The sequence below is a fragment of the Apostichopus japonicus genome, chromosome 19 (genome assembly GCF_037975245.1).
Source record: "Apostichopus japonicus isolate 1M-3 chromosome 19, ASM3797524v1, whole genome shotgun sequence".
Taxonomy (NCBI): domain Eukaryota; kingdom Metazoa; phylum Echinodermata; class Holothuroidea; order Aspidochirotida; family Stichopodidae; genus Apostichopus; species Apostichopus japonicus.
Window position 1 is genome coordinate 30,254,153 of NC_092579.1, and position 26,969 is coordinate 30,281,121.

A 26,969-nucleotide genomic window follows, 5' to 3' on the forward strand; every position below is an offset into this window, starting at 1 on the left:
AGTACCAAATTGATGCAATAAATCAAGTATGAAACTCGATCCTAATGTCAGTTTACCAATTTGAGTGAGGGTCTAGTTGAAAATTGTTCAGTCTAGTGGGTTACAAACAACATGCAAAGTAACTACCTCTTCAACCTTTACCAGGAAACTTTGATCCTTGAACAGTGAATCTTCAATACCCAGGGGATTAGAGAGAAAAATGGGGGGGGGGGTGAAGTGAATTTTATGGGCAAATTTTATAATTCAACTTATATATATATATATATATATACACAGAAAGATGAAGAAACCTTGGAGATTTCAAATTTCACGGTTTGAGAACATTGTTATCGTATAGTGTATGCAAATATGCAAATTAGGACACCATTTTGAAAATTTTGAGTGGCTCCCCAAAACAGATTTGTGGTTGTCATAAAAAAGAATTAATAAAAATTACGAAAGACAGTCGCTTTGTTATTTTCGGCGGCGGCACCTTAATACTCCCATACTTATTATTGCGAAATAGGGGAATGTCGATACTGGAACTGATGACACTTGACGCTATTTTAACACTTTCATCGTGCAATCTAATGTGATTCTCAGCGTTACCGTAAACTTCTGAAGATAAACATTATATGGTTTGCTCGTTCGCTGTGAGGTATATATATTTGAGAAATAACCTCAGACTGAACACTAATGCCAAAATACTACACATCAAAGACTACAACTTTGAACCCGTTCCAAGTGAAGTGTATCTTTTCTGCAAGCAACATGAAAGCTTTTCTTAACGTGATGTCGAAGATCTCTTCTACGGTCCTCGTGCTTCAGATTTTACCGTTACTAGCCTCGTCGACTACGTTTAAACTTGAACCTTTTGACTGTCCACAAGCTGACTGTGACAGTATCGTAGCTGTCTCACAAGCTCGAAAGTCGGGAAATGTTTATGTCACAACAGAGAGAAGACTGAAGGTATTGGACGAAGACCTTTTCGAGATACTCGACAGAAGAACAACTTCTCATCCTGATGAGCAAAACGTTTTCACCATTTTGAGAGGCTCTGAGCTCCTCAGCTGCAAGAATTATTTCAACGGAACCAGTAATTGTGCGCTCCGAAATTGTTCTTCTTTGGACGTTATATCTGGAGAATTAACCCATCAAGCAGGGCTCGTTTTTCCACTAGGAGGGGGTCCGATACTTGGTTGGATTCACGATAGTCCGTGGGGAGACGATTTACTTACTCTCGCCATTTCAAGCAAGGACAGGGGAGAGGACGTGGACCCCTTACCTCTGGTAGCGACTCTAACTTTACCAAATGGGAGTTATTCAGCGGCTGGGTTTTTAAAATTTCTGACAAATGATTTCAATATCCCATCTTCATTTTTCCAGTCTATGTCATGTTTGAGTATCGACGTTGAACCAATCTATGGATTCGATACCGGAAGCCACAACTACATTCTAAAGGTACACACTGACAAGAGTGGACAGAAGAAAGAACTTAAACTAATCCGGATTTGTAAAGGTAGTATCAACTTCTGGTCCTACATGGAACTTCCTATCGAGTGTAAGCAGAGCGAAACCGCCGTGGACATCGGCCGGATCGTATCTTCGACTGCTTACTTTACCAACGATGTTTTATATGTTTCAGTGACGAAGAATATTGGTGAAGGAGCTGAATCTCATATCTGTAATTTTACTATATCGACGATCAATGAGGCATTTACTGAAAGACGCCGGGAGTGTTTGGAAGGGAAAACAGACAGCACAGAACTCAAATGGTACCAGAATCAATATTGTCCACAAAATGCAACATCTGGACAGGTAAGATTGGCAGTGTTCTATTACTATTAAAAGCTTCTTAACCATGTCAAAATACCAAAAAAGTCGACTTATTCATGCTCCATGACTCACTCTCCCTCCAACCACCCAAACCCCATTGACACCCAATCGGCAGGAGCACCCTAACGCACATTTCAATGTATAGGCTTATATGTAGAGTAATCAAGTTTTCAAATTAGGATAAAATCTGGAAGACGCTATTATTATGTTTGTCGGTTTATTTTGTTCCTTTCTTGTCCAACAATGTTATTCAAATGCTTTAACATTCTTAGCTCTAACTATTCTCATGCAAATCTTGTGTAAATTGGTATTATTTAAATTATTTATTATTAATTAAGGATATTGTATGAATATGTATAACAAATTAACGATCAAGGGGTAAAACACAGTTGTAATTGAGGGGAAGGGGGGGCGGAGTTGGTGTTAATATTAACAGACTATCTGATTTGGAAATGAGATTTATGGAATAGAATACGTGAAACGCCAGTGATTTCTTAGACACGGTGTCACTGTTTAATGCTATATATGATGATAATAATAATTGCCATTATTGAAAATAATTCACCAACTGTAATTCCTAATGTTAGAACATACTTATAACGTGACTGTTTTCCTTAATTGTTGTTTTTTCTCTCGCTCCGACAGTTTAATTTTTCTCGTCTAAATGACCCGGAGTACTGCTATGAAGAACCATACGCCCAACCTCTAGGGGGTACTAAACCGATCATTGGCGTTGCCATGGAGCAATTGACAATACACACTACCGTTACTGCGATGCTAGTAGTGGAGTCGTACGACACTGGTGACTACATCGAATACTTTCTAGGGGATAGGGAAGGCAACGTACATAGGGTAGGTATATATTACGATAGGACGATTTCGTGTTTTATCTTGTGAAAAAAGGGGATGGTCGTGAAAAGATTTTGGGCGGGAAAGACAGAGTGAATAGAATAGGGGCGGGGTTAGACAGAGTGAAAAATATAGGGGCGGGGTTAAGATCAGAGTGAAAATAATAGGGGACGGGTTAAACAAAGTAAAAAGGTAGGGGCGTGGTTAGACAGAGTAAAGAGAATGGTGGAGGGGTTTGACAGAGTAACAAGAATAGGGGCGGGGTAAGACAGAGTGAAAAGAATAGGGGCGGGGTAACACAAGAGTGAAAAGTGTATAGCATTTCACATTCTTTGGGAATTTTGTTTTATCTTTTATCCTTCCGTACCCATCTTAGCTGGGAGCGAAAAGGCAGAAAATATTTGTCACGATGCTTTTATTTATGCCAAGTTATGCTTCCGCCTGCTTTATGTTTGAATAACAATCTTTACTCTATTCTCTTTAGAATTATGAGCATTTAATGTACCTTACATAATAGTAGTTGTTTCTGCAGGGTCTAATTATCATGTGATCATAGAGCAGTGAAGATGGCTGGGTTTGTGTTTCCTCTAATGATATAACTTCATTCTGAAACGTTTTTAACATTGAGCGTACCACATACTGTCTGTTCCAAATAGATATCAAACGCTGGACGAGAAATCAAAGTCGTGGACGAAGGACACGGCATTCTGCAGGGTCGCAGTAGGGGCCTCCTCCTCAGTCCCAGTGGGGACCACGTGTACGCATCGAGTAATAGAAAGGTAAATGTTACATATCTCTAATGAATATGTGTATTCATGCATACTGCTGCTGCAATAATATATATATATATATATATATATATATATATATATATATATATATATATATATATATAAATATATAATATATATACATATAGATATATATATACATATATATTTAGTATATAAATGTAAATATATAAATATTTTTATGATACATATATATATGTATATATTTATAAATATATATATATATATATATATATATATATATTATATATAGGCGAAGATAAGAACCGAACCCTGTCACAGACCTAAGTTCCACTCAGCCTATAGCCACAGTGATGCTATACTGGTGTGAATGCGTATTATAGGCTTTCTATATATAACTGTCAATGAGTGCGTTACCACTGTACAGAGTCCTTCCCTGGTGCTGTTGAATATGACAATGTACACTGAATAACCATTTTTTGAGGCCAGCCAAGCCATATTGATGAAATAAACCAGTTCCCAAAGGCGCAAACATTTTCGATTTCATTTAGCATACAATACACATTTGCGTTCCGCTACACCTCCCAGTCGGCTACACGATTGTATATATTTTGTTACAACGTAACTTCAGTTCCTCATAAATCTGTACAATTTGTCACATGTTCCTTTTGGAAGCTACCTATATAAGGCGTATACACCCCTGTATGTCATAACGGGGAGGGGAGGGGGGGGGGGCTCTAATTCGATGACCACAACTGTCATTGCACAGTACTTTCTACAGGCATGTTCACGAAATGTTTGTACCGAATAGTTTTGCTAACCAGAATGTTTTATACCGACTGGCCCAGCGGTTCATTGAGATTGCATTCTGGTAGTATTAACCTTAGTAATACACCTAAAATATTAAATAAGACCACAGACCAAGCTTCACTTTTCCCTAAATGAAGTAGTACAAGGTATTCATCATAAATGGAGTGTGTGACGTCACTAACGTCAATAGTAATATAGTATACTCCATGATATGATTAATACTACAACACGAACTATACCATTACAACACTTAACGATATTAATGCCATATCTGTTTGTGTTCAATTCCTTAGATAATGCAACTGACAGTAAAAGAATCTTGGATAACTGCGCAGCCTCCGACAACACGTGACGCCACCAAAGACGACGATGGGGAAGATGAGAATTTTCAGTATCGCTTGTTAATATACTTTGTTGGCGCCGTTATTATAGTATTAGCTTGTATAAGTTGTATAAGTTGTATTACATACAAAGCAAGAGATGCGGGTTCACCTCCGATTTAAAATCGTAAATATCTTCAGTATTGCCTGAACATTTTAATATATTTATAATTGCTTTAATGTTTTCAAGACTATTTTCCGGTTGGATAATTGCCATCATTCCCACAGCCTGATGAAGAGATTAAAAAGGAAAACTGTGAAGCCGGGTTGTCATGTCGTCAGTCCAAAGAAAAGTTAAAGTTTGACGATATCTGGTGGCATACTCCTAGAGTCTAGGTCCATCCGCCCAATTGTTCTCCTTTAGGAAAAGTGCCAAAAAGCAGCAGGAGAACATTTTTTGACCTGTTATCAATCGTGATCTAGTTTTTTCTTTTGGCTTGCATGTTGAAGAGCATGAATGGAAATACATGTGCTGTAAAAATTTGGTCAGTTGAGGCAAGTTTAGACCCCTTTAGGCCTCCCAGGAGCAGCGTACGAAAATTGTTTACTACTGAACGAAGAGGTTTGTTTACGTTTGTTTAAGTGGCGAAAACTTCCGGCTCGGATAGCCAAAAATCTGCGCAGTCATAGTACGGAAAATTGTATGCGCCATGAAAGGCCAACTTGTCAGCTATCCGGTGATGTGTATATATGCGTTTAGCTATAGTGAAAACTTCTATCTAGACTTAAATATCACAATACTTTTGTGATTTATTGTGTAAGTCAATGGGGCTTTTAATGGGCGAATTCTGCCATCTGGCCTTAGATGACATTTTTAGCATATTTAAAGATATATGTAAATGACCTCTACATTGAATGAAAGATAACAGTCTCTAACGGTAACGACGGGTGGGAGGGGACAGTGCTTGGTGGAGGTTGAAGTAAGAGGTATAGTGGCGAGGATAATAGTAATAACTCGATCGTAGTGTTGACAAGTTGAATGAGAGTATTGAGGATGTAAAACGGCTGATTTGTTAGTCTAAGGGTAGGCAAAGTCATTATTTCTTTCAAAACAGAAACTATGAATGAAGCATTTTGCGATTTATTTTTTATTTTTTATGACGTATCTTAAAAGTATTGTTTTATTTGCTCCTTGTTACATCTGATCGTATGATATTAAACTATTTTTAATGAAATTATGGATTTATTATCCTCGACCCAGGATATTACCTATATAGGAGAGACTTTAGGTTTTTAAAACAGCCGTTTACGGCTAAATGGACTTATCATCTATCACCTTTGAAATGATTTACCAAGTCTCAAACATCTCATACTCTCTGGTCCTGGTATACTACGTGACGTAATGATAACGTCAGAATGAATTGATTGGTGGCTGTCATGTACAATAATCGCGTTTATCTACTCATTTACCATAAATAAGTTAGTTTTGTTTTAGACTTGACCGTTTTATCACAGTAACGAAGGTACTATAAAACATTAACTGATGAATGATGACGTCACAGTCAAACACGGTGATAACGGGACAGTTTACTTTGATCATAAAATATACCTTTTTTTAACAGTACTGAACGTATATCTCCATCCCCACTCCTCAAGAAAAGATGAAGCATTGTTAAAACTGATCTGGGGGGTGGGGAGATGATGGGACGGGGAGGGGAGGGGAGGAAGGGGATTCTAATCTAAATGCGTAAATGAAGTAATATGTTTGAAGGAGTTTCTATACATTGCTCATGAAATCTAACGAATAAACGAATAAAAATATTGCTGCGCTCATATTAATCCTTATGGAATTCCGTATAGCACATACGTTTTTAATTTTAATTTTCAAGTACTATATATCTTACCTGTTTTATCATGTAATATGTCACTGAATATTAATTATCATACTCATCACATGTATGCAATATCATTTTTAAATTAACTTTCATTTATGCATTATTTGTACATATTGTGATATGCTGCCCATTGTTTTATGTTAACTTGCCAATAACGTCTATTTTATGTGCAGTGGCGTCGCCAAGGGGGGGGGGGGGGGCCAGGGGGGGCACGTGCCCCCCTGGAAAACCTAGTGCCCCCCGGGTGCCCCCCCCCCATCTGAGATTTGGGTTGGTAAAAAAATATATATATATTTTGTTATATTCAACTCCCATCATCTGAGTTGGTTTTTCATAAGGACAAAGAAGCACAGTAATTCGTATTTTCTTCAAATGAGCTGCGAAAAAATTAACAAGTTTATCCTTGAACGTCGGGTATCGAAGTCGTAACCCGCGCCATCACAACAGGTGTCGATATTTACATTGAATGTGTCAGTGCTCACGCCATACCAGCGGATATACAAGTCCGCTTCGCGAGCTACATGACTGTGAGAAGGGAGGGTACTGCAATATGTTGCCTTGGTCTGAGGTTGACAGGTTAGGAGCTGACGAAATGTGAGAATGTGAGGGTCCGCAGGCACCATACTTGCCTATATTTGTGGACCCATATATTAACCCTGTTGTGTAAGGGGTGCAGAGGTCATTTGAGGTCAGATGCTTGTAGGAACAAATGGCGAATGTTCACACCTGCATACTGAGCCATACTCGATGTGTGATCAAACTTTGGATTGCATGGTGAGATCCCTGATAGGAGCCAATAACGATGCTGGAACCTGTTACATCTTAATAGATAATGGGCGAAAACGAGAAGGACAAGAAAGGAGTCGGGGTCATGCACACATTAATTCAACAAATGTAGCTTCTATTGATAGGGTTAGGCATAATATCGACAGCATGTGGTTCATATCCTCCGCAAAATTCTGCGCCTTGTTAAAATCATTACCTCAAAAAGAGCAATTTCTGGAGATATCTTCAGATCGAATTTAGCATCAAATGTGGCAGCATTTTGCATCTAGCCCATCCTCCGTATGCGAAAATTTTCCAAAGGGGAGGGGGGCAGTGGCGGCGGAACCGGGGGGGCTTGGGGCTTGCAATCTGAGAAATTGCAGGCTTGAGACCCATATTTTAGGGCTACGTATTCGCAGCATAAAACACTCGGGAAGTGCTGTTTCCGGCCATCTGGGGGTTTGAAAAACCCAAAATTTTCTTGTACGCTCCGCGCCAACCGATGGTGGCGCTCCGCTTAGATAGTCTCTACACATTAGTCCCCCCCCCCCAATAATTTTCCCGTTCCGCCGCGCCTGGAGGACCACCCCTCCCCTTAGACCCCTCCCCAGGACGTTGATCCGTATCCACCTAAGTGCCCCCCATCAAATGCTGGTGCCCCCCCTGTGCCCCCCCCCCCAGACTGAAAAGTCTGGTGACGCCACTGTTTATGTGCGTGTATGTGTTGATGAAATTTACAAAAATAAATACTTAGTATTCGTTAACAAGTTCTTCCGTCCTGTATTCTTTTATTATTTCATGATAAATCTCATGAGTTTGAAGTTGACCTCTCACTGTTTCAAGGTCGTCATTATTTACCCCACATAGTCGAGAAAGGCAATAGACCTAATGGTCACTCGGCCTAATGGTCACTCGGGTGATGAAACTTGAAGAAGCATTTTGTTGTACAAGTTCCTTCCCTTCAATTTAAGGGGTTTTGCCTGCCGAGTTAGTGATTTAATCCAATACGTGAACACGGCTCGGTATTCTGGGGTTAATTTATTTCGATTATCTGAATATGCATGTTGAAATGATTTCTGAAGAAAGAATTGACCACTCTTAGCATATTAACCTGTTTGGCCATTTCCTGGGTCTCTAAATATTCATGAAGCCACTATTGCGTAATGTCAACAAGTCTTAGGATATACACACGGTATGGAGCGACTAACAGTATGATAGGTTTACAGGAATACAATTTATCGTTCTAAACGAATGGATATCACATTTTTACACAAACATGGATTCAGCCCTCGGTAAACTTTATGAAATTCAGGTAAATATTTGTCGAGCATTACTATCTTTGAAAACTCAGTTTGTTTTCTTAAAGCATATATGCCCAGGCTATAAACATATATGACACAAACACGTGTATAACGTTGTCTGTGCTACACATTCCTAATAGGTAGGCTATAGTCATTGCGCGAAAACATATCGTACCATGTGTATTAGTGCAGTATATATATAGATCTAAAGTGTTGGTAAATATGCAAATTAGTTCATTAATATTCATTAGGTCACACATTCATAGCCCGTCTTTTTGACGGATATGTTGGTATCACAGGTTCGTTTATGTTTAAAGAACAACCAGGACATATTTTTTTTTTGAAACAACGTTTTTATTTGCTCATCCTTTACGGAGAGCCCTAAATGATTCTGCGAAAACCTCGTTATTTTGACGAGGTTATTGAAGGAATTTGATCAGAACCTACAAGTTTGAAAGTCACTATATATTTCGTGATGCTTATATGATGTTGATATATAGATATTATTATTATGATTATGATGATTATTTTTTTCCCCTCCGTTTATTCATCGTTATTCATCGATTCCGTTTCCTTTGCCCTAGTATTCTGCTATATACTTGCACATGTACTCGAAAAGTGGTGTTCCATGTAATATATATACTAAAAAAAAAGAAGTTATGTAACAAATCTAAAGCAGAGGGAGATTACTTCATTTATCGGTGAGCCGGGAAACTATTTGGAGAGTTGCGGACAAAATGGGCATCAATGTGAGTCATTTATTATTTATTATCGCCTAACACAGTGGGTAGCATTACCGTACTGATATCCTAGTATCTTCCTAACCTGAGCCTAGTCTTTTCACTAAACGTTAACATAAAAACAGTTGATCTCAGGTGTCATGGCAGAGGTGCAGCAAAACTTCTCCTTTAATTTAGGGTGTCCCAATGCTTTTGCAGATCCTACTCTCTGATATTTTTTATTGTTGGGGATGGGGGGTGGGGTGGGGGAGGATGCGTTTATTTTGTTTCCTAACCCCCTCTAACTACCGCCTTGTGGCTAAGCCACTTTGTAATGGTCAGGTGGCGTAGATTACAAACCGTCATCAAACCAACAGTTGAAAATACAAAATTATAAGTGAATAGAAGAAAGACCATGTTTGTGACAAGTTTAATCTTTTCATGGTTTTCATGGTGACGTAACATTGAACAAGTATTGACTGCATAGTCGTATGATCAAGGGATGCATAGTACTGTTTAGTTATTCTTTAAACCAACTTATCTTTGTAACACTTATCGCAGCTACAGCTTGTATTAAAAGATTGTGAGTTGTATTGTTGTTAATAGCTCCTCATATATACTTGCTAGAATCATCCTCAAATGACCCTGATCAAACAATTTTATGATACAAAACGTATGACGTTATGCTCCTCACAGAGGTAGAAATAGCACTGAGACTTATATAGATGTAATCTTACAAACAATATGGCTTCTTCCGTGAGACAAATAAGGTCGTGAACCATTTCCCCTTCGAATTAAAGGTCGCCTTAGAAAACGTATTTAATAATATTAATTACTAGCGATGTGGTGATAAATCTCTTAGTCTATTGTTCACTTATTTCACAAAGTTTCTCTCATTGATAAACATAATTATATATTCTTATCGGCCCGATATACAGCTCCATTAAACTGCCCCATCTTGTCTTTCACTGGCATGCTTGAATCAGTATAATATCGATCGTTGTTCTGCACACATAATATCCTCTCTCAAATGCTGCAGTCGGATATATCCGCTTAGCTACAATACTGGGCATTTTTAAAGGGATTATGCAAATTACCTACACAATGGTTGAGAAATGTCGGGTTCTCGCCATAACGGTTGAAGTGCAACGGACCAGTCGACTGAAGTGGCGGTGGATTGAATATTATCGCAGAGAAATTTCAGATATGGTGGGGCAAAAATTGTGTTCGATCCTATACCAGATCAAGAATTGTATTTGCTACATTTAATTTACGTCTACCTCATTATAAAGTGGCCAAACCATTTAAGGCGTTGGCATAATTTTATCATAAAAATCGAGTTTCCAATTTCTATATTGCGCATTGTGTTCCCTTACATATAATTTAAGTCCACCTCATTGTAAAGTGGCTATACCAGTAACTTGGACGCTGGCATAAAATTTTATATCTAGACATATTTCAATGTTCCGTCAAACTTATATGACAATATCTTTCATGAGTTGTGCGCACTTATATAGTTGAGAACTAGGTTTCAAGGTTCAAGAGTTGTATAGCCGTCACGTATAGGCTGGATTCAGATTTTCTCTGCGACGTCAGAGTCCCTTACAGTATTTTGTCTATGACGTCACTCGGCAATTTTTCAGAGGGATTACCGTGACGAACATCTGCAACGTTCTCTTTTAATATGGCGAACAGCAGATGAACATTAGAGAAAGAACACATAAAAACCCTATGTAAAATGACACTGCTGTCAAAACTTTTCGGTGCAAGAAAGAAACAATACAATCTGTGCTGAAATATCTAAGAATTGAGGGAGATGTTACCTTGGCAACACAATCTGTTAAGGGGAAAATCAGTCGGGCCTATATACACTGATACAGCAAAATGGAGAATACTTCACTAACAATGATCGTTCGTCATATTAGAAAATATACTGTAAAGTGACTGAAATATCTAAGATAACTTTTAATATTAGTGTAGGATAACATACTAAGAAGAAGCTGCATGGCAAATCAAATGCAGCCAGTAATTGATGGTTACATAGAGCAATTTCATGACAGTTGCATCGGGTTTTCTTTTTCGGTTATGTCTGAGCCAATGTGGAATAGAAAGTCAATGCAGCTGATTGGTGAATTTACTCTGTGCGCCAATGCGCAATAGAAAGTCAATGCATCTGATTGGTTAATTTAATCTGTGCGCCAATGAGAAATAGCAAGTCCATGAATCCAATTGGTTAATTTAATCTGTGCGCCAATGAGAAATAGAAAGTCAATGCATCTGATTGGTTAAGTTAATCTGTGCGCCAATGTGAAATAGAAAGTCCATGCATCCCATTGGTTAATTTAATCTGTGCGCCAATGAGAAATAGAGAGTCAGTGCATCTGATTGGTTAAGTTTAATTTGTGCGCCATTGCGAAATAGAGAGTCCATGCATCCAATTGGTTAATTTAATCTGTGCGCCACTGAGAAATAGAAAGTCAATGCATCTGATTGGTTAATTTAATCTGTGCGCCAATGCGAAATAGAACTCAATGCATCTGAAAATTTAAATTTAAATTAGTACATTCTGTAATTAAGAACCCATGTGAGTGGAAACGAAACCTGTATAATTGAGTTGTTGCATAAAACCAGAAAATAACTGCCCCCCCCCCCGCCAACTAAACAAAATGGCCGCCTTGTCAATTAGAACGGACCGTGTCCGTCGATTAGAATGGACCGTAATGTCCCCATTGACGTCATTATTCAATGCTGTTAATTGAAACAATGTACAGAAACTAAAGTAATCAAGTAATAAAACAAGACATTCCTTAGATTGCAGCCTTTCTTTATTACTTGAAAACATCTCGACAAAAAGTGCAAGTAAATAACCAATTAAAAGATCACTCCCTGATCACGTGATATCACTGAATGTGATATTTAAGTACAAAATAATGCTTATATATAGTACAGTTTATCTCGTTGAATGAACTATGGTACAAGTCAGGCTTCAAAACTTTCATTTGACTGTGGAAAGTATTAAAGAGAAGTTGGTGATAAACGAGGTTGCATGTAATATTTATATCAATTTTATCATTTCTTATTATTCTTTTTATCCTGTTGGCTGTGCCATGGCAATGTTTTATATATAAATCTACCCAGAAAATCTGGTTTGGGTGAGGATGGGCTGGGGGTAACTACCCCTCTTATTTGTGACCTGTTGCTATGGTAATATATACAGTAGCCTACATAAGAGGTCAGTCAATATCGGATAATATTTTAATTGTATATAATAAACTTTTTAATAAACTTTTTGGAAAAGATTATGAAATTATGTCATACATTATATATTCAACCATCGTCTCTTGCATTTAACGACGGGACTTTGTTGCCAAAAGATGACGTCATAATTAAACGCAAATAACAAACTAACTAACAAAATAATAACAAACTATAAATAACAAATAACAAACAGTAAGATCTCCGGGATAATTCCGGTCGTATACAATGTTAAACTAATATTGAAGAAAACATATTAATATTCCACATTGTTAGTTGAACACACCCCATCTTAATATCTCGTCCCTGCAGACTCTAGATATGGTTGATTCAATGTAGCCTATCCGGACTGTAGCCTATTAATGTAGCCCATTAATGTAGCCAATTAATGTAGCCTATTAATCAAATATAGCCTATTTGGACTAGCCTTATCACTCCAAGAAGTAGACCACGTCAGGTGGTCTGTGACGTCATCCAGGCAGGTGGACCGTCAAAAGCTTGACTTCGCTATTACCATCTTCTTATTCAGTTTTCCTTCGATTGAATTTGATGTATTGTTTTAATATTTCTCTGTATTTAAAGTATCATCAAAACGCAAATCTTTTGTAACAAATTACTTTTCTCCTCTGTGGATCAATGATTAAACTTTACCAAAGATATTTCCGTCCAATTGCCTTTATAAGAACAGCCACTCTCCTTTTGCCAGATGTTTCAATATTTTAACAAAGTTATGACAGGTCCTATTCCAAACGACTGGATTACACGTCTATACCGATATGACCTCTTCATACCCTGATGAAAATTATGGTAATTGCAAGAATTACTGATGAAGCCAAGTACCGCAGTTTACAAAACTGTCGTGAAATATTGCCTCCATTTCGATCTTCGGTTGTAGGTTTATAGATTGGGAGCTTAACAATCTGTGAAGAAAAACACACAAATAATTAAGAGAAATTTAAAAATATTATAAGAAAAGATGAAGCAGATAAATTAATTCACAGGCAGTTTTAGGAAAGCATTAATCCAGGAAAGATCCATCTTTACAGTTAGATAATAAAATGATTCCAATTTGCACAGTAGCCTTATGGGCCTGTGTGAAACAACTGCAAAAGATACATTCCTCATTGGCATGTATACACTTAGGCGTCGATTGGCGGAAAACGTATGGATGACAGGTAAACCCACCTCTACCCTCCGCCCCCCCCCTTCACCTCCACCCCCAGTCTCCGTTTGCCAGACCCCTCTCCAATTTTCGGTGAACTAGTATTTCAGTATAGAAATTATATTGAAAGACAAAAGGATGAAGTAAATCACATCGACTTGCGCTTTTAATACAGTCACTGCACTTCCTCATATATCACGTAATGTATATGATATGCATGGTCAATACAATTTTGATATATTATGTGAGTTAGACCATACACTTGTAATAATATATATTTGTATATATTATCGCATGTATCGATGTTTATTTTTGACTTGTAGTATGTACCTGTAAATATTATGTGAATTTTATATGATATACTTGTAATATATATACTTGTATATATTATATGCTGTATATGACATACTTGTAATATATATATACTTGTATATATTATATGCTGTATATATTATACTTGTAATATATATACTTGTATATGTAATGTGAAGTGTAGTTTATACTTGTAATATATATACTTGTATATAGTATGTGATGTTTATATGATATACTTGTAATATATATACTTGTATATATTATATGCTGTATATGATATACTTGTAATATATAAACTTGTATATATATGTGTGATGTATATGATATACTTGACATATACAAGTTGTAAATATGATATACTTGTTATATATTATTGTTCTATATCACTTATTGTTTATAATATACTCGTACTACGTACATAAATCTTTCAAGATAATGATTTATTACAGACACGGCGAAGCAATGTTTAGTTTATATACCAGCAAGACTGTCAAGTTAGAACGGTGATGATAGTCACAACTTACTGTTGCAGAGGTTCTCACAAGACTCCTCTCACCCCCTCCCCAAGCTTTCCTTCCCCCTCCCCTTCCCCCACAGAGAGTATATTTTCCAAGACAACCAAACGTACCTTTCTTTCACCTATTACGTAAAACTGTCTCCGATCTTCATGCAGCAGAAGTCCATTTCGTTCAAGAATACCACCTTGAATGAATAGAGTCTCCCATACATTAGCTGTAACCTGCGAATTGCAAAGAAATATAAACATAATAGGCTTATTACACTTTCACCTTGATCAATAAGTACACATACACACACACACACACACACATATATATATATATATATATAAACATATAGAATAGGGCCCATTATGATTGAAATAATACAAACATAGGCTAATTACACATTGACTCTGATCCGAGAAGCTAATAAGTAAGCACACATACATGTAAAAGCATACATAGTGCGCAAAGGTCTAGGTCAAAGGTCAAGGCCAACCTCCACCCTCCATCGTCCCTCGGCGAAAAAAAAAGACGTTCAGTCGAGGGATTTTTTTCCTTCAAAATTTAAAGGTATTTATTATCACAATCTTGCGTTTAGACCTAATTATAGAGGTAATTTATAGTCTAAATATGCTTCAGATTGCACCATTTGACGTTTGAACTTTGACCCCAAACTCTCCTACATGAGTGTCACCTTCATACACCCTAGAGTCGTATCCCTCTTGATAGAATGTTTGATCCCTTTCCCGTCTCCATCTCTGCATATGCACATTCCTATCTACCAGAACTACATGCCTGGAATGTTTTAGCACTGCGCGCCTACACATTTCACTGCAGGTACTAAGTACTGCATGTACCAGGCAAAGATACAGCACAATATCTGGTTGTTATCAGTTGTAACGTAAAATGTAACGTTACCTTATGAAGGTTCTCATTCGAATCGCCAAGCATGATTATGTCTCACCGCGGTAGGTCGGTGATACGATCAATATATCACTACGAAATCCATCCGTTGTCAATGGAGACATTGCTGTTGCTACGATGGATTTACTCCCTCCAAGTGGTTGAGCTATAGACTCATTGTAACAGTAGCTGGGATCATCAAATCGAGAGAAATCAAGCTGCCGAGAAACAGAATAAATGAGGCTGAATATTTCTTGATAACGAGGGTAGCACTATTTGCTTATTTAGCTAAGGACAATAACCTATCTAAGAAAGCACACGAAGGCAGATATAACGCAAGTTAACATTCTAATTGTTTTAAAAGTTCTACAAAACAAACCAACATTTAACATTAGTTCCTTCTTTGATAATAATTTGATGAACCTTACCTGCGGTGGTGGGGCCTTTGGACAATAGTTTAATCTGTGCCAAGGTATTTCGGTGGTTTTCGTCACACCCTCCAAACACTCCCGTCGTCTGTTGTTAAATCTGTTATTTATGAAGTCAATGTTGTACTGGCAAATGTACGTTTTAATGGTATGGTATTTTTTCTTTGTGAAGGAAACATACAATACGCCATTAGTATAATACGCAACAGACGAAACGAACTCCGTCTGTCCAGAAAGACCCTCATTGTGCCCCTGACACTCCAACGGCAGTTCCATATATGATCTATATGTTTGGTCATTTTTACACAGACGAATGAGTTTGACTTGCGTTACACCGCGTTCCTCGGTAGGCCTATGTGTCTTAAGGATGTATCGGTAATTTCCCGCCGTAAATCCATAAAATGGCTCAATATCGTCTGCTAAGCAAGGACTTGGTTGTAGGTAGGAAGACGGGACAAACTGATGGTCTACGAGAAGTTCCAGCGTTCGAAACGTTCTTGTCGATACCAGAGGTAGTGGTTGCGCGAAATGTACCCTCTCCTTAGTTGAGAGGGCGGTTGTGAGAACCGTCTCGTCACCGATATCATTATCAATCCAACCTACGATCGGACCACCTCCCGGATATGTGACGTCACTTCCGGTTATCTCTTTTGATATTTCTTTTAGTGACGACGAATCTCGTAGCTCACAGGTTCCGCTGTTGTCGTTTTTACAGTTAAGGATTTCCGACCCTCTCAGAATAGTTAACACATTGTTGTCTCCAGCTGTCATTGATGTGTTGACCTCTTTGATGAGGGTCAAGTCTTCTGCCAAAATCTTCAGACTTCTTTGTGTTGTGACGTAAATGTTTAGCGACGATTTGTCTTGCGTAATGCTTACAATTCTATCGCAATCCTTACTATCACACTCTGGTAGCTCGAAACGGGAATAAGCGCAGACAGACGATGATTCTATGTGAAAAATTAAGATTAACAATGTAACAGACACAGTGGGCAATCTCCAATGATACAAGTTTGTGAATGCCATTTTGATTAGATTTCTTTCAGCAATGCCACTCTTTTCTCGATATGTATACAACACCAGTAATGTAGGCTGTCTGGTTTTCCCAGTGCACCAGATTCCATGCAACCGTAATTGCTGTTGATAGGCCTGTCGTTATGAAAAAATATGTTACACTGGGAAGATACATCGAACCTCGTTCACGTTAGAATGATAGTATAGACTCAGTCTGTTCCGACATACCATAATAAGTGACTAACATCAACTTCTCTCATTATGTGGCTCATGGAAATCCCCTTGGTTCATTGCCATTACGCAACTTGTTCGTAATCTAAACGCTTTGTTCGGTTATGTTGCAACCTTGCATAATTATCAATAACAGAATGGTGCAAGACCAATCTTTGTCTCCATAAAATATCAACAAAGGTCAAAAGGTTAGAGTTGGTACCGAGAAAAGAATGGTTTATAGCCTACACCCAAAACCTTGTACGCACATGTTGCAGGGTGATACTGAAAGCCCTGGAGAGACTTTATACTTCTACACATTGATTCTACAAATTATTTTTAGGGAACAACTTAGATGAGCACCTGCGTACAAAGTGTATTGTAGACTATACTATGGCAGGTTCACGCGGTAATGTCAGTATATGTACGCAATATGTATTGGTGAAGTTTGTGTGTAAACAGAGCAACACATTATCAACATTGTGTTTATGTTTATTTGTATTTTTTTTTTATTGTGGTCGTTTTATGATGATGCTATAATTGGCTTTAATTCTTGGTTTACTCAAATAGTTTGTGTTTAGTTTTACGATGCCTGATGTCTTAACATGCCGTGTGCTGAGTAATTGTGGCATTACGTTTGGTGTTGTTTAAATGGTATATACTCTCTAGCAGGGTGCGAGGAATTTTTTGATTTTTTTTTGAAACAGATAGATGCATATAGTAGTGTTCGGGATGTGTATGTATATACAAAGGCAGAATATATTAGGGCGGCAGGATGGGTGTGTTGGGTTAACCCCCTATCGAGTGCTTATAGTATGGCAAGTATTAGTCTCTAATCAGTGGCGTAGGAAGGTACTTTTGAGTGGGGGGGGGGCTGAAGACTGATGGCCGGCCTGGGGGAGGGGTCTAAGGGGAGGGGCTGTCCCCCTCCCCTTTGGAATTTTTTGGCATTTCCAGGTGGCCCAGATGCAATTTGGTGCAATATAGCACACTTCAACCCACCCACTCCATTTTGTAAAGAATTTTGCATTTTCACCTGGCCTTAGATGCAATTTGGTGCTTCAAATGAGATTTTTTTCTCATTTGGAAATGAAAAAGGGGTTTTCTCACTTGCGGAGCGGGGGGGCGGAACGATACTTCCGCCCCCCCATATTTTTCACTGGGGGGGCTGGCGCCCCCCAGCCCCCCGGTTCCTACGCCCTTGTCTCTAATCACTATCGTCATACTACTCTCAGCGAGAGGAGAGAGATGGGGGAGGGAGGGGGAGGGGACGGAGGGGACGGAGGGGGAGGGGGTATTTGTAGTAACAAATTCCGAGTTTGTAACGCGATGAGAAAGAGAGAGAGAGAAAACTCTGACAAAACTTGATAATTTTTATGTAAAGAGGAATCATCCTCTGTGTACTAGAGATGTATTGCATTATAATAAAAGCATTATATAACGATGGTCCGCATAAATATGTGTTTTATATTCAATTTATTCTAACAATATAACAGCGTTATAGAAGAGTGGATTGGACTTAAATACCATTCAGTAGAATTTAATAGAAAAAGGTGAGGAATATTACGTTTGAGAAGAGTGAAAATATGAATATGAAATTAAGTTTTCAGACAAATGAATGCAGCCAGTTAAAAGTGCAATAAAGTTATATACAATTCTGAGTAATTCCCATTCAGCATTTTCCCTTTCCTCCCCTCTCTTATCTTTCCTCACATCTCAGCCTCTCTCCGTCCTAATTCACTACCCCTCCTCTCCTCTCCTTTCCCTTCCCCTCCCTATCCCATTCCTTCCATATCCCTCCTCTTCCCCACACGCTCCAATCCTCGTCCATTTCCTTACCTCCATCCACCATTTTTAAAATTGATTTTTTTTTCTTCGTATAAAGCCTTCAAAGAGTGACCTCGGGTAAAAACAGTACATGTATACCTTACCTAACCTGATTTGATTACAAATATAATTCTCAATTTCAGAAACAATGTAAAATATTTTACCCCCCCCCCCCCTTCCTTCTTCCTCTTCCTTGGAAGAGTATTCATTTATTAAGGTTTTGTGTTTAATTGCATAAACCTTCATGAATGACTACGTTGATACAGTACAAACATAGCTTACACTATGAGTTGATTATCATTATTATTAATATGATGATGATGATCATCATCATCATTATTATCCATATTAAAAAAAGATTAATTAAGCTCAAATAATAAACAAAGGAGTAATCAAAGGCGCTGTACAAAGTCAAATATGATCAAACAAATCAAGGCAACCAAAGAGAAGAAAAGAAACCAAAACATACAAAAAGAAAACAAACAAGCGTAAGAGTATAATTAAACTGCAAAAGATAAATACTACTCTAAATCAAGGCGATAAAAATAAGCGACCGCAAATCCTTAACATAGCAAGGTCCCGTACAGAGTGCTGACAGAGTGCACTAACCACTGGTCCTTATGGACAGCCTATCTTAAAGATAGCAAGGTCCAATGGCATTAGCTGACAGAGTGCACTAACCACTGGTCCTTATGGACAGCCTATCTTAAAGATAGCAAGGTCCAATGGCATTAGCTGACAGAGTGCACTAACCACTGGTCCTTATGGACAGCCTATCTTAAAGATAGCAAGGTCCTGTGCCATTAGCTGACAGAGTGCAATAGCCACTGTTCCTAATGGACAGCCTATCTTAAAGATAGCAAGGTCCCATGTCATTAGCTGACCGAGTGCAATAACCACTGGCTCTAATGGAAAGCAAACCCTAAAGATAACAAGGTCCTGTGTTATTAGTTGACCGAGGGCACTAACCACTGGGCAAGTGGGGATTTGGTTGCTGCCACAGTAGTGGAAGAATTTGACATATTTAGCTTGCACGCTAATATTCTAAATTTCATGAACAATGTTCATATTTACACAATGTGGGAAGATTATCATTATAGTCAGGCACCTACCCACCATGTTTGAACTTGATAGAACTTAGGTTCTTGGAGGAGTTCGCGACATACTTTTGTTTTTGTTTACGCACACACTCACGGGCTCACGCATTCACTTACTCACACACACACTTCATCACATTGTTGATGTGGGGTGAAGTACAATGTCCCTATATATAAACATTACATGTAGGGAGATGAGATAACAAATATCTTTTATGTCCAAATGAAGGACTTAATCGACAAAACCACCGCTAAGACCAGGAATCCACACTGCCGGGTTTCAGCCCCACTGTTGGTTTCTGTGCTTGGCCTTTTGAATGTTCGCCTGGTTGTCCTTGGTTGCACTGTGGTGGGTCGGGGCTCAGTGGGTGAGGCCTCATAGAGTGGGTGCTTGAAAATCTAGGATAATGAAGAGAAATTCAATGCAAAGGTTAAAAGTTTAAGAACATTGGTGAATGTAAGACGAGATAAATTATTGGTAAGAAGATACTCAGGTTTGTTGACATTATTGGTATGAAGATATTCAGGTTTGTTGACATTATTGGTAAGAAGATACTCAGGTTTGTTGACATTATTGGTATGAAGATACTCAGGTTTGTTGACATTATTGGTAAGTAGATACTCAGGTTTGTTGACATTATTGGTAAGAAGATATTCAGGTTTGAGGAAACTTATACTAGGTAAATTTGACAATTTGGTGAGCACAATGAGATGAAGGTTTAAAAGTACATTATTGGTAATGAATGGTAATAATCGTGAATAAGTAGAGATATATTTAAAGGGCATGTGCTGTCAGTGCAGGAGTGCACGTGGTTTCCAAGGTGGGCGGGGAGGGCATCTTCAACAATCATCCTCGACTGGTAGGGCCAGTCTTTTTCATGGAACAGCCAGAGGCATAGCAAGGATCCTAATTACAGGATTAAAGCCGACTCCCATGGGAAGGGGAGGGGGTCTATCCCCAGTAACAAATTCCTCGCCCAGTAACAAATATCAAATGTTGAGGCATATTTAGACGATAAATAAGTTCTATATAAGAAGCTCTAAAACGCAAGATTGAGCTAATAAATTCAAAATGTTCTCCTGACTGATTCGGGTAGGTGACTGAACCTTTAGTTGAGCGCCAGAGGCGACGGAAGTAATTTATATAGAGGAATGTGCTGCCCTGGGGTAACTGATGCCGGCTCTCGTGATATGGGGTGAGGGTGTGGGGGGAGGGGCTTGTGAGACGTCAAACAGGTGCATAAGTACATGATTTCATAAGAAGCAAGGTTGTGCTAATGAATACTTAATGTGAAGTAGAGCAAATGAGAGTGGGGGGGGGAGGGGGTTGCACACCCGGAGTAGTGATCTTATATTTCCTCAACTGAATGCAAACAATCTTCCGGCTAAACTCCCCCCACCCTCCCTTGCCCCCCCCCCTTACATTGCACACGCCACTGGATGAGACCAACGCTCGTAAGACAGATCCAACAAACTTCTGTCAATTATTAATATAGGTATAATATCAGTCATGTTTAATGATTTTACCTCTGTCTCGGTCACTACATAATAGTGTTCTTCATCGCGGTGAAGTAGCAAACCGTACTGTTTGAGGATGTCAGACGGAACGGACGTAGGGGTATCTTCTTCCCAATTAGATCCGTCACTTGATACCTATATGGATAATCAACAGTTAAACATTATGTTCATACGTTATGAACTCGTATCAACATGCCGGTATTCCAAAACATCACATTCCTAACACATAAAAGACACACATACATACAACGATTATACACTACACGCAACATTTATATATATATATATATATATATATATATATATATGTGTGTGTGTGTATATATATATGTGTGTGTGTGCGTGTGTTTGTGTGAAGCTGTCACCGCATTAGTTACCTTACGAATGCTCCCACTATTGTCCCCGAGCAGGTACACCGTGTCACCGCGGTATGTGGGTGCCACGACTAGCAGGGCAACAACCGTTGCTTCAACTCTTGGGTGAGCTAGAGCAGTTTGTACGATGGCTTCATTCCCTCCGAGTGGCTGGGCGTGAGGTTCACTATAGCAGTAGTCCGGATCATCAAGCAGAGAGAAATTAAACTGTAAAGACAGAAAAAAAAAATAAAGTAGCCGTTTACTGCAGAATCGTTAGATCGTCACAACTTTAAAACAGAGTATTTTAAAAATTGTGAATTGAGAAGGCAAAAGTGAGATAAGACTCAGTCTGGAAAGGGAAGGAGGGGTGGGGGAGGGCAGGGGGGAGGTGGGGTGGGCAACGAATATTTGAGCGCCGTCTGCGACGTGGTTCTTTGACTCGAGGGGCTTAACCACAGAGATACCTCAAAACTCTCCAACAACGTGGATCCTCTATGCATTCCATTCCACACAATGTTTGTTTTCCACAAAAAGTACATAATTCTATGTTTTCACACAACATTACGCACACTTTTACGTACTTTTACGTACACATATTTTATTGCATTTTCTAATTACGTTGAGGGAAACGATGTACGTTGTATTATCAACATCGGGTACAATCTAATTTTCAAGTTTGAGGTTTTACATATTGGGAGGGCATTGAACCCCCCCCCCCCCCCCCTTTGACGCCATTGAAATTCACCCTGCCCAGATCAACAGATAAACGATGTTTGTATAGCCATCCATCGGGGTGTGAGGGAGAAAAAAAAGCCATTTTTTTGCCCCACTTTTAATTGTCGCTATATATTGATAACACTTTTCATGACACCATGTAGGCTATTCCCTCTGTTACGAGTTCTAATTTTGTTTTAAGGGACGAGACAACTAATTTTTCTGACGTTTGTTTGGGTAGGGGTTAAAAGTTAGGGGAGGGGTTTAAAAGTAGGGAAGGGTTTCCACTTCTCTTTGGAGATTTGCTTTCGGTGAGGGGACTTAGATGTAAATTGGTGCTAACATTACCGTTATTTCACTTCATTTCTTTCATACGAGTTTACGTGTATGTGTAATGGGTATCGTTTTAGCCATTGGGGAGAACGTTTGGGGAGAGGAGGTGAGCGTAGGAGACACTTGCCCCCATGCCCCCTGCAGTGGATGTTTATAATTAGTGTCATATATTGGTCAAATCACGTTCGAAACTACAATATGATGGATAACCCATTTCTTCATTTTGATGAGTAAAACTTGACCTCTACCAAAATGTTATCAACTTACCTGCGGTGGTGGGGCTTTTGGACAATAGTTTAATCTGTGCCAATGAATTTCGGTGGTTTTCGTCACACCCTCCAAACACTCCCGTCTTCTGTTGTTAAATCTGTTAGTTATGAGTTCAATGCTGTACTGGCAAATGTACGTTTTAATGCTTTGGTCTGCTTTCTTCGTGAATGTAACGTACAATACGCCATTAGTATAATACGCAACAGACGAAACAAATTCCGTCTGTCCAGTAAGACCCTCATTGTGTCCCTGACACTCTAACGGCAGTTCCATATATGATCTATATGTTTGGTCATTTTTACACAGACGAATGAGTTTGACTTGCGTTACACCGCGTTCCTCGGTAGGCATATGTGTCTTAAGGATGTAGCGGTAATTTGCAACCGTAAATCCATAAAATGGCTCAATATCGTCTGCTAAACATGGACTTGGCTGTAGGTAGGAAGACGGGACGGAATAATCGTCTGTGAGCAGTTTCAAGTTACCCCCATTTGATGATGACGAATTTCCGCGGCTTGGAAATGTTCTTGTCGATACTAGAGGTAGTGGTTGAGCGACATTTACACTGTCCTTAGTTGAGAGGGCGGTAGTGAGCACTGTCCTCCCATCTAGACCTTTGTCAATCCACCCTACGATCGGACCACTTCCAGGATAGGTGACGTCACTTCCGGTTATCTCTTTTGATATTTCTGCTAGTGACGACGAATCTCGTAGCTCACAGGTTCCGCTGTTGTCGTTTTTACAGTTAAGGATTTCCGACCCTCTCAGAATAGTTAACACATTGTTGTCTCCAGCTGTGTTGACCTCTTTGATGAGGGTCAAGTTTTCTGCCAGAATCTTAAGACTTCTTTGTGTTGTGACGTAAATGTTTTGTGTCGTTTCCTCCTGTGTAACGCTCACAATTTTATCGCAGTCATTATCAATACATTCTGATAATTTGAAACTAGTTTGCGCACAAACTGATGATGTATCGAAAAGGAATAGTACGTTTAACAGTAACGGTAAACTTAAAATGAATTCTCCTCGGATATGCATTTTTCTGCAAAACATTTTGATCTGATTTTCAATACAGTTTATTCTGCACCAAATTATATTTCCCGTGAAAAAGAGTCCAGAAAGCAAGACCTATATTTGTAATACCTTGGTTGTCTGCTAGATAATGTGTCACTGCTTAAATATCCAAATCGACCGTTCAATACTATATAGTAACTGTGAATAAATGCGCGACTGGGAGTTGCTCTTCCTGCTGATGTATGTGCTATATATTAGCAGTGTAAAACATGCATGACGACACAAATGAAGTTAGCAAAAACAGTACTATAGCATTTCCCTGTTGCAACATATGGAAATCCCCGATTGCTTAAGACCACAGAAATGTTTACACAGAAGCCACTTTTGGGCTTGTCGCTTGCAGTGAATTGAAGATCAACAGCTCACACACAAAAGCGTTCAACTATACACTGCTATTTTACGTAGAGCCTTTACGTTAGGTATTGAAGTGCCCAATTAATTTTACAGATTGTAAGAAATCCTTAAAATAAAAAAATAAAAATAAACAGAATTGTGAGCAACTTCTAATGGTATACGTGTGCGGGATGGAAAAGGAAACGGAATAATGATCATGTTTCTATTAAAAAAAAACTTGGTTCCACCAAACAGTTTTTTACTGATCGATCTGAACTGGTGAGACGTAACAACACGTAACAGTGCCTCTACAAGGAAGCATAATGCATGTTTAACGACGTTTTCTAGGTTCCAAGAAATTGAAATGTGGCATTTCACTGAACAAATATACAACTCGTAGAATGTAACCGAAGTTTTCATTGATTAGTCTTATATTACCGAAAGACTGCGTCTGACCTTTGGCAGTTCACTGACAGTGACACAGACGGGCGATAGCATATGGCTTGTCTAGCCTCGCTACAAGTTGACTAGAACTGACTACTACGATAGTATAACTATAAAGTTATCGTTGTATTAAAGCTACAGTAGTAACTATAGGCCTAGGCTATATATCCAACTGCTAGAATAGGAAAGTAGAATTCAACTGGCAAGAAATGGTTATAAAAAACTTTGTTGGGACTGAGATGGCCGTCTGCTCTTGCTGTTTGCCTATATTGGTCTAACTGCTAATTAAGAAATTGCTGATTATTTAACATTGGAACTTGAATATTCTTCTATAAAAGTATGCCCATTGTAAAAAATAGAAGCAGCTGCATGTCAATCATTATTAAGTGTCATTTAAAACAAAAACAGATCATTTAACCATTTACTGGGGGAGGGAGAGAGGGTGGGGAGGGGAAGCGGAGGGGAGGGGAGGGGACGGTTGGATCTTTTAAGAGAGGTTATCTAGCTGCTATTTCTTTTCCCAAGTTGATTTTTATTTTGAAAGTATGTATAAACTGTATACCAGTTTTCATTTGGACAATCCGATACAAAATATTGAAAATAGCCAGAAAGTAAACAGAGAAATATATTTTGGGAAGTTAGTCGTTTTGCGTTTCGACCTATTTTCCAAGCACCCGCATCATGCATCAACTAGTTATATGCACAGCAATAATGGCATCTTGGTTGTTTCATTAATGTGTGGTGCCTTTCAGTAAAAAAACTGCAGCAACTTTTTGAAGATCTTTCACTGAGCTTTAGCTTTTGTAGACTTAAACTGCCAGAAAATGTTTTACCTCAGCATGACGTCATAACCTCTAGTGTATATATCAGTCTTTATCTTAATTCACACGATATGGCTTCTATGTAATAAATTTCTTTGCTTCACACTCTGTAATACGACCACAACAAAACAGCAGTTGAAAGGAACTTGGTTTGGCATTCTTGCACAGTTTCAGGAAATAGGTTTATATTGGTAATGTGGAAATTCCCCAGGTACAAGCTTCGTTTACGTGGTTGGCGCTGTCTTGTGTACGTAAGTTCGGTGAATATTAATAAGGCTGAAATACACTAAGTAGCATTGAGAGAGAGAGCATGCCTGGCGCCATTTGATCGCTGGAAGGAGGATATATATATTGTTGTTTGAGGGTGGGGTGGGGTGGGGGGGTGGGGTGGAGACCAGCTAGCTTTGTAGACGGGGACAGACTTCGAGACTGGAGTAGCAAAGTTTTTTATCTCGAAATGAGGGCCAAACAAAAATGATAAGGAAGGGATGGGAGGGGAGTGTTAAAGCTTTCCTGGTGTGCACAGCACGCGATCATTTGCACTATAAATGTAACTGACTCATTTTCAGAACCATGGCGCGGGTTCGGGGTGCGAAACCCCGGATGCTGTATCATTTGCAGAAACTTCGTGATTTTCTCGTTGCGAATTTCAATCGCAAAGAGGATGTACTACTCTGACATTAAGTTCCCCAGACCGGAGTTTGTCAAGATTAATATATATATATATATATATATATATATATATATATATATATATATATATATATATTTGCCGTTGTGATGTATCTCCTTTGTGTTTGTGTGTGTTTGCGAGCGGCGGGGCTCAGGGGATATTTCTGTGGGTAAGGAGAAGGGATGAGGGAGGGAGATTGCAACTTTCAGTTCTGATTTGAGACCCATTTCTGATTTCCTATTGGGTTTATACTACAGTGCCACCACATCACCTCCCCGTATATAACCCCCTTACGAAGAGCTTGGGTATTTGTGCGCAACTATGTAACAGTCAACGACATTATGATTTGCTTGAAATCTATCAAATTATTTTGATTTCACAATCTGTGGGCACAGAAGCCCAATTTGTATAGTTTTCTTCTCTTAGGGAATCGGGGTGGGAGGGAGGGAGGTAAGTGGTGCGGAGGGAAGAGTGGTGGGTGTGGGAGTTAGTGGTG

General features: G+C 38.9%; 3 protein-coding genes across 3 annotated transcripts; 1 reads left to right on the plus strand and 2 right to left on the minus strand.

The window, feature by feature from the left end:
* The first annotated feature begins 554 nt into the window (after window positions 1-554).
* On the plus strand, window positions 555-5,509 carry LOC139960448 (plexin-A3-like). The gene is made up of 4 exons (XM_071958812.1): window positions 555-1,797; window positions 2,461-2,667; window positions 3,321-3,443; window positions 4,520-5,509. The coding sequence occupies exons 1-4, from the start codon at window positions 676-678 to the stop codon at window positions 4,727-4,729; spliced, it is 1,662 nt and encodes a 553-aa protein (XP_071814913.1). The 5' UTR covers window positions 555-675; the 3' UTR covers window positions 4,730-5,509.
* Window positions 5,510-9,640: 4,131 nt separating this feature from the next.
* On the minus strand, window positions 9,641-17,116 carry LOC139960449 (plexin-A2-like). The gene is made up of 4 exons (XM_071958813.1): window positions 15,793-17,116; window positions 15,380-15,582; window positions 14,587-14,697; window positions 9,641-13,401 (listed from the first exon to the last, which is right to left on the minus strand). Exons 1-2 carry the CDS (start codon window positions 16,816-16,818, stop codon window positions 15,415-15,417), a joined length of 1,194 nt encoding a protein of 397 aa, XP_071814914.1. The 5' UTR covers window positions 16,819-17,116; the 3' UTR covers window positions 9,641-13,401; window positions 14,587-14,697; window positions 15,380-15,414.
* Window positions 17,117-18,384: 1,268 nt separating this feature from the next.
* On the minus strand, window positions 18,385-24,397 carry LOC139960456 (plexin-A2-like). Its single transcript, XM_071958822.1, has 4 exons — window positions 23,129-24,397; window positions 21,836-22,039; window positions 21,468-21,593; window positions 18,385-20,339 (listed from the first exon to the last, which is right to left on the minus strand). Exons 1-4 carry the CDS (start codon window positions 24,179-24,181, stop codon window positions 20,154-20,156), a joined length of 1,569 nt encoding a protein of 522 aa, XP_071814923.1. The 5' UTR covers window positions 24,182-24,397; the 3' UTR covers window positions 18,385-20,153.
* Window positions 24,398-26,969: the final 2,572 nt, after the last annotated feature.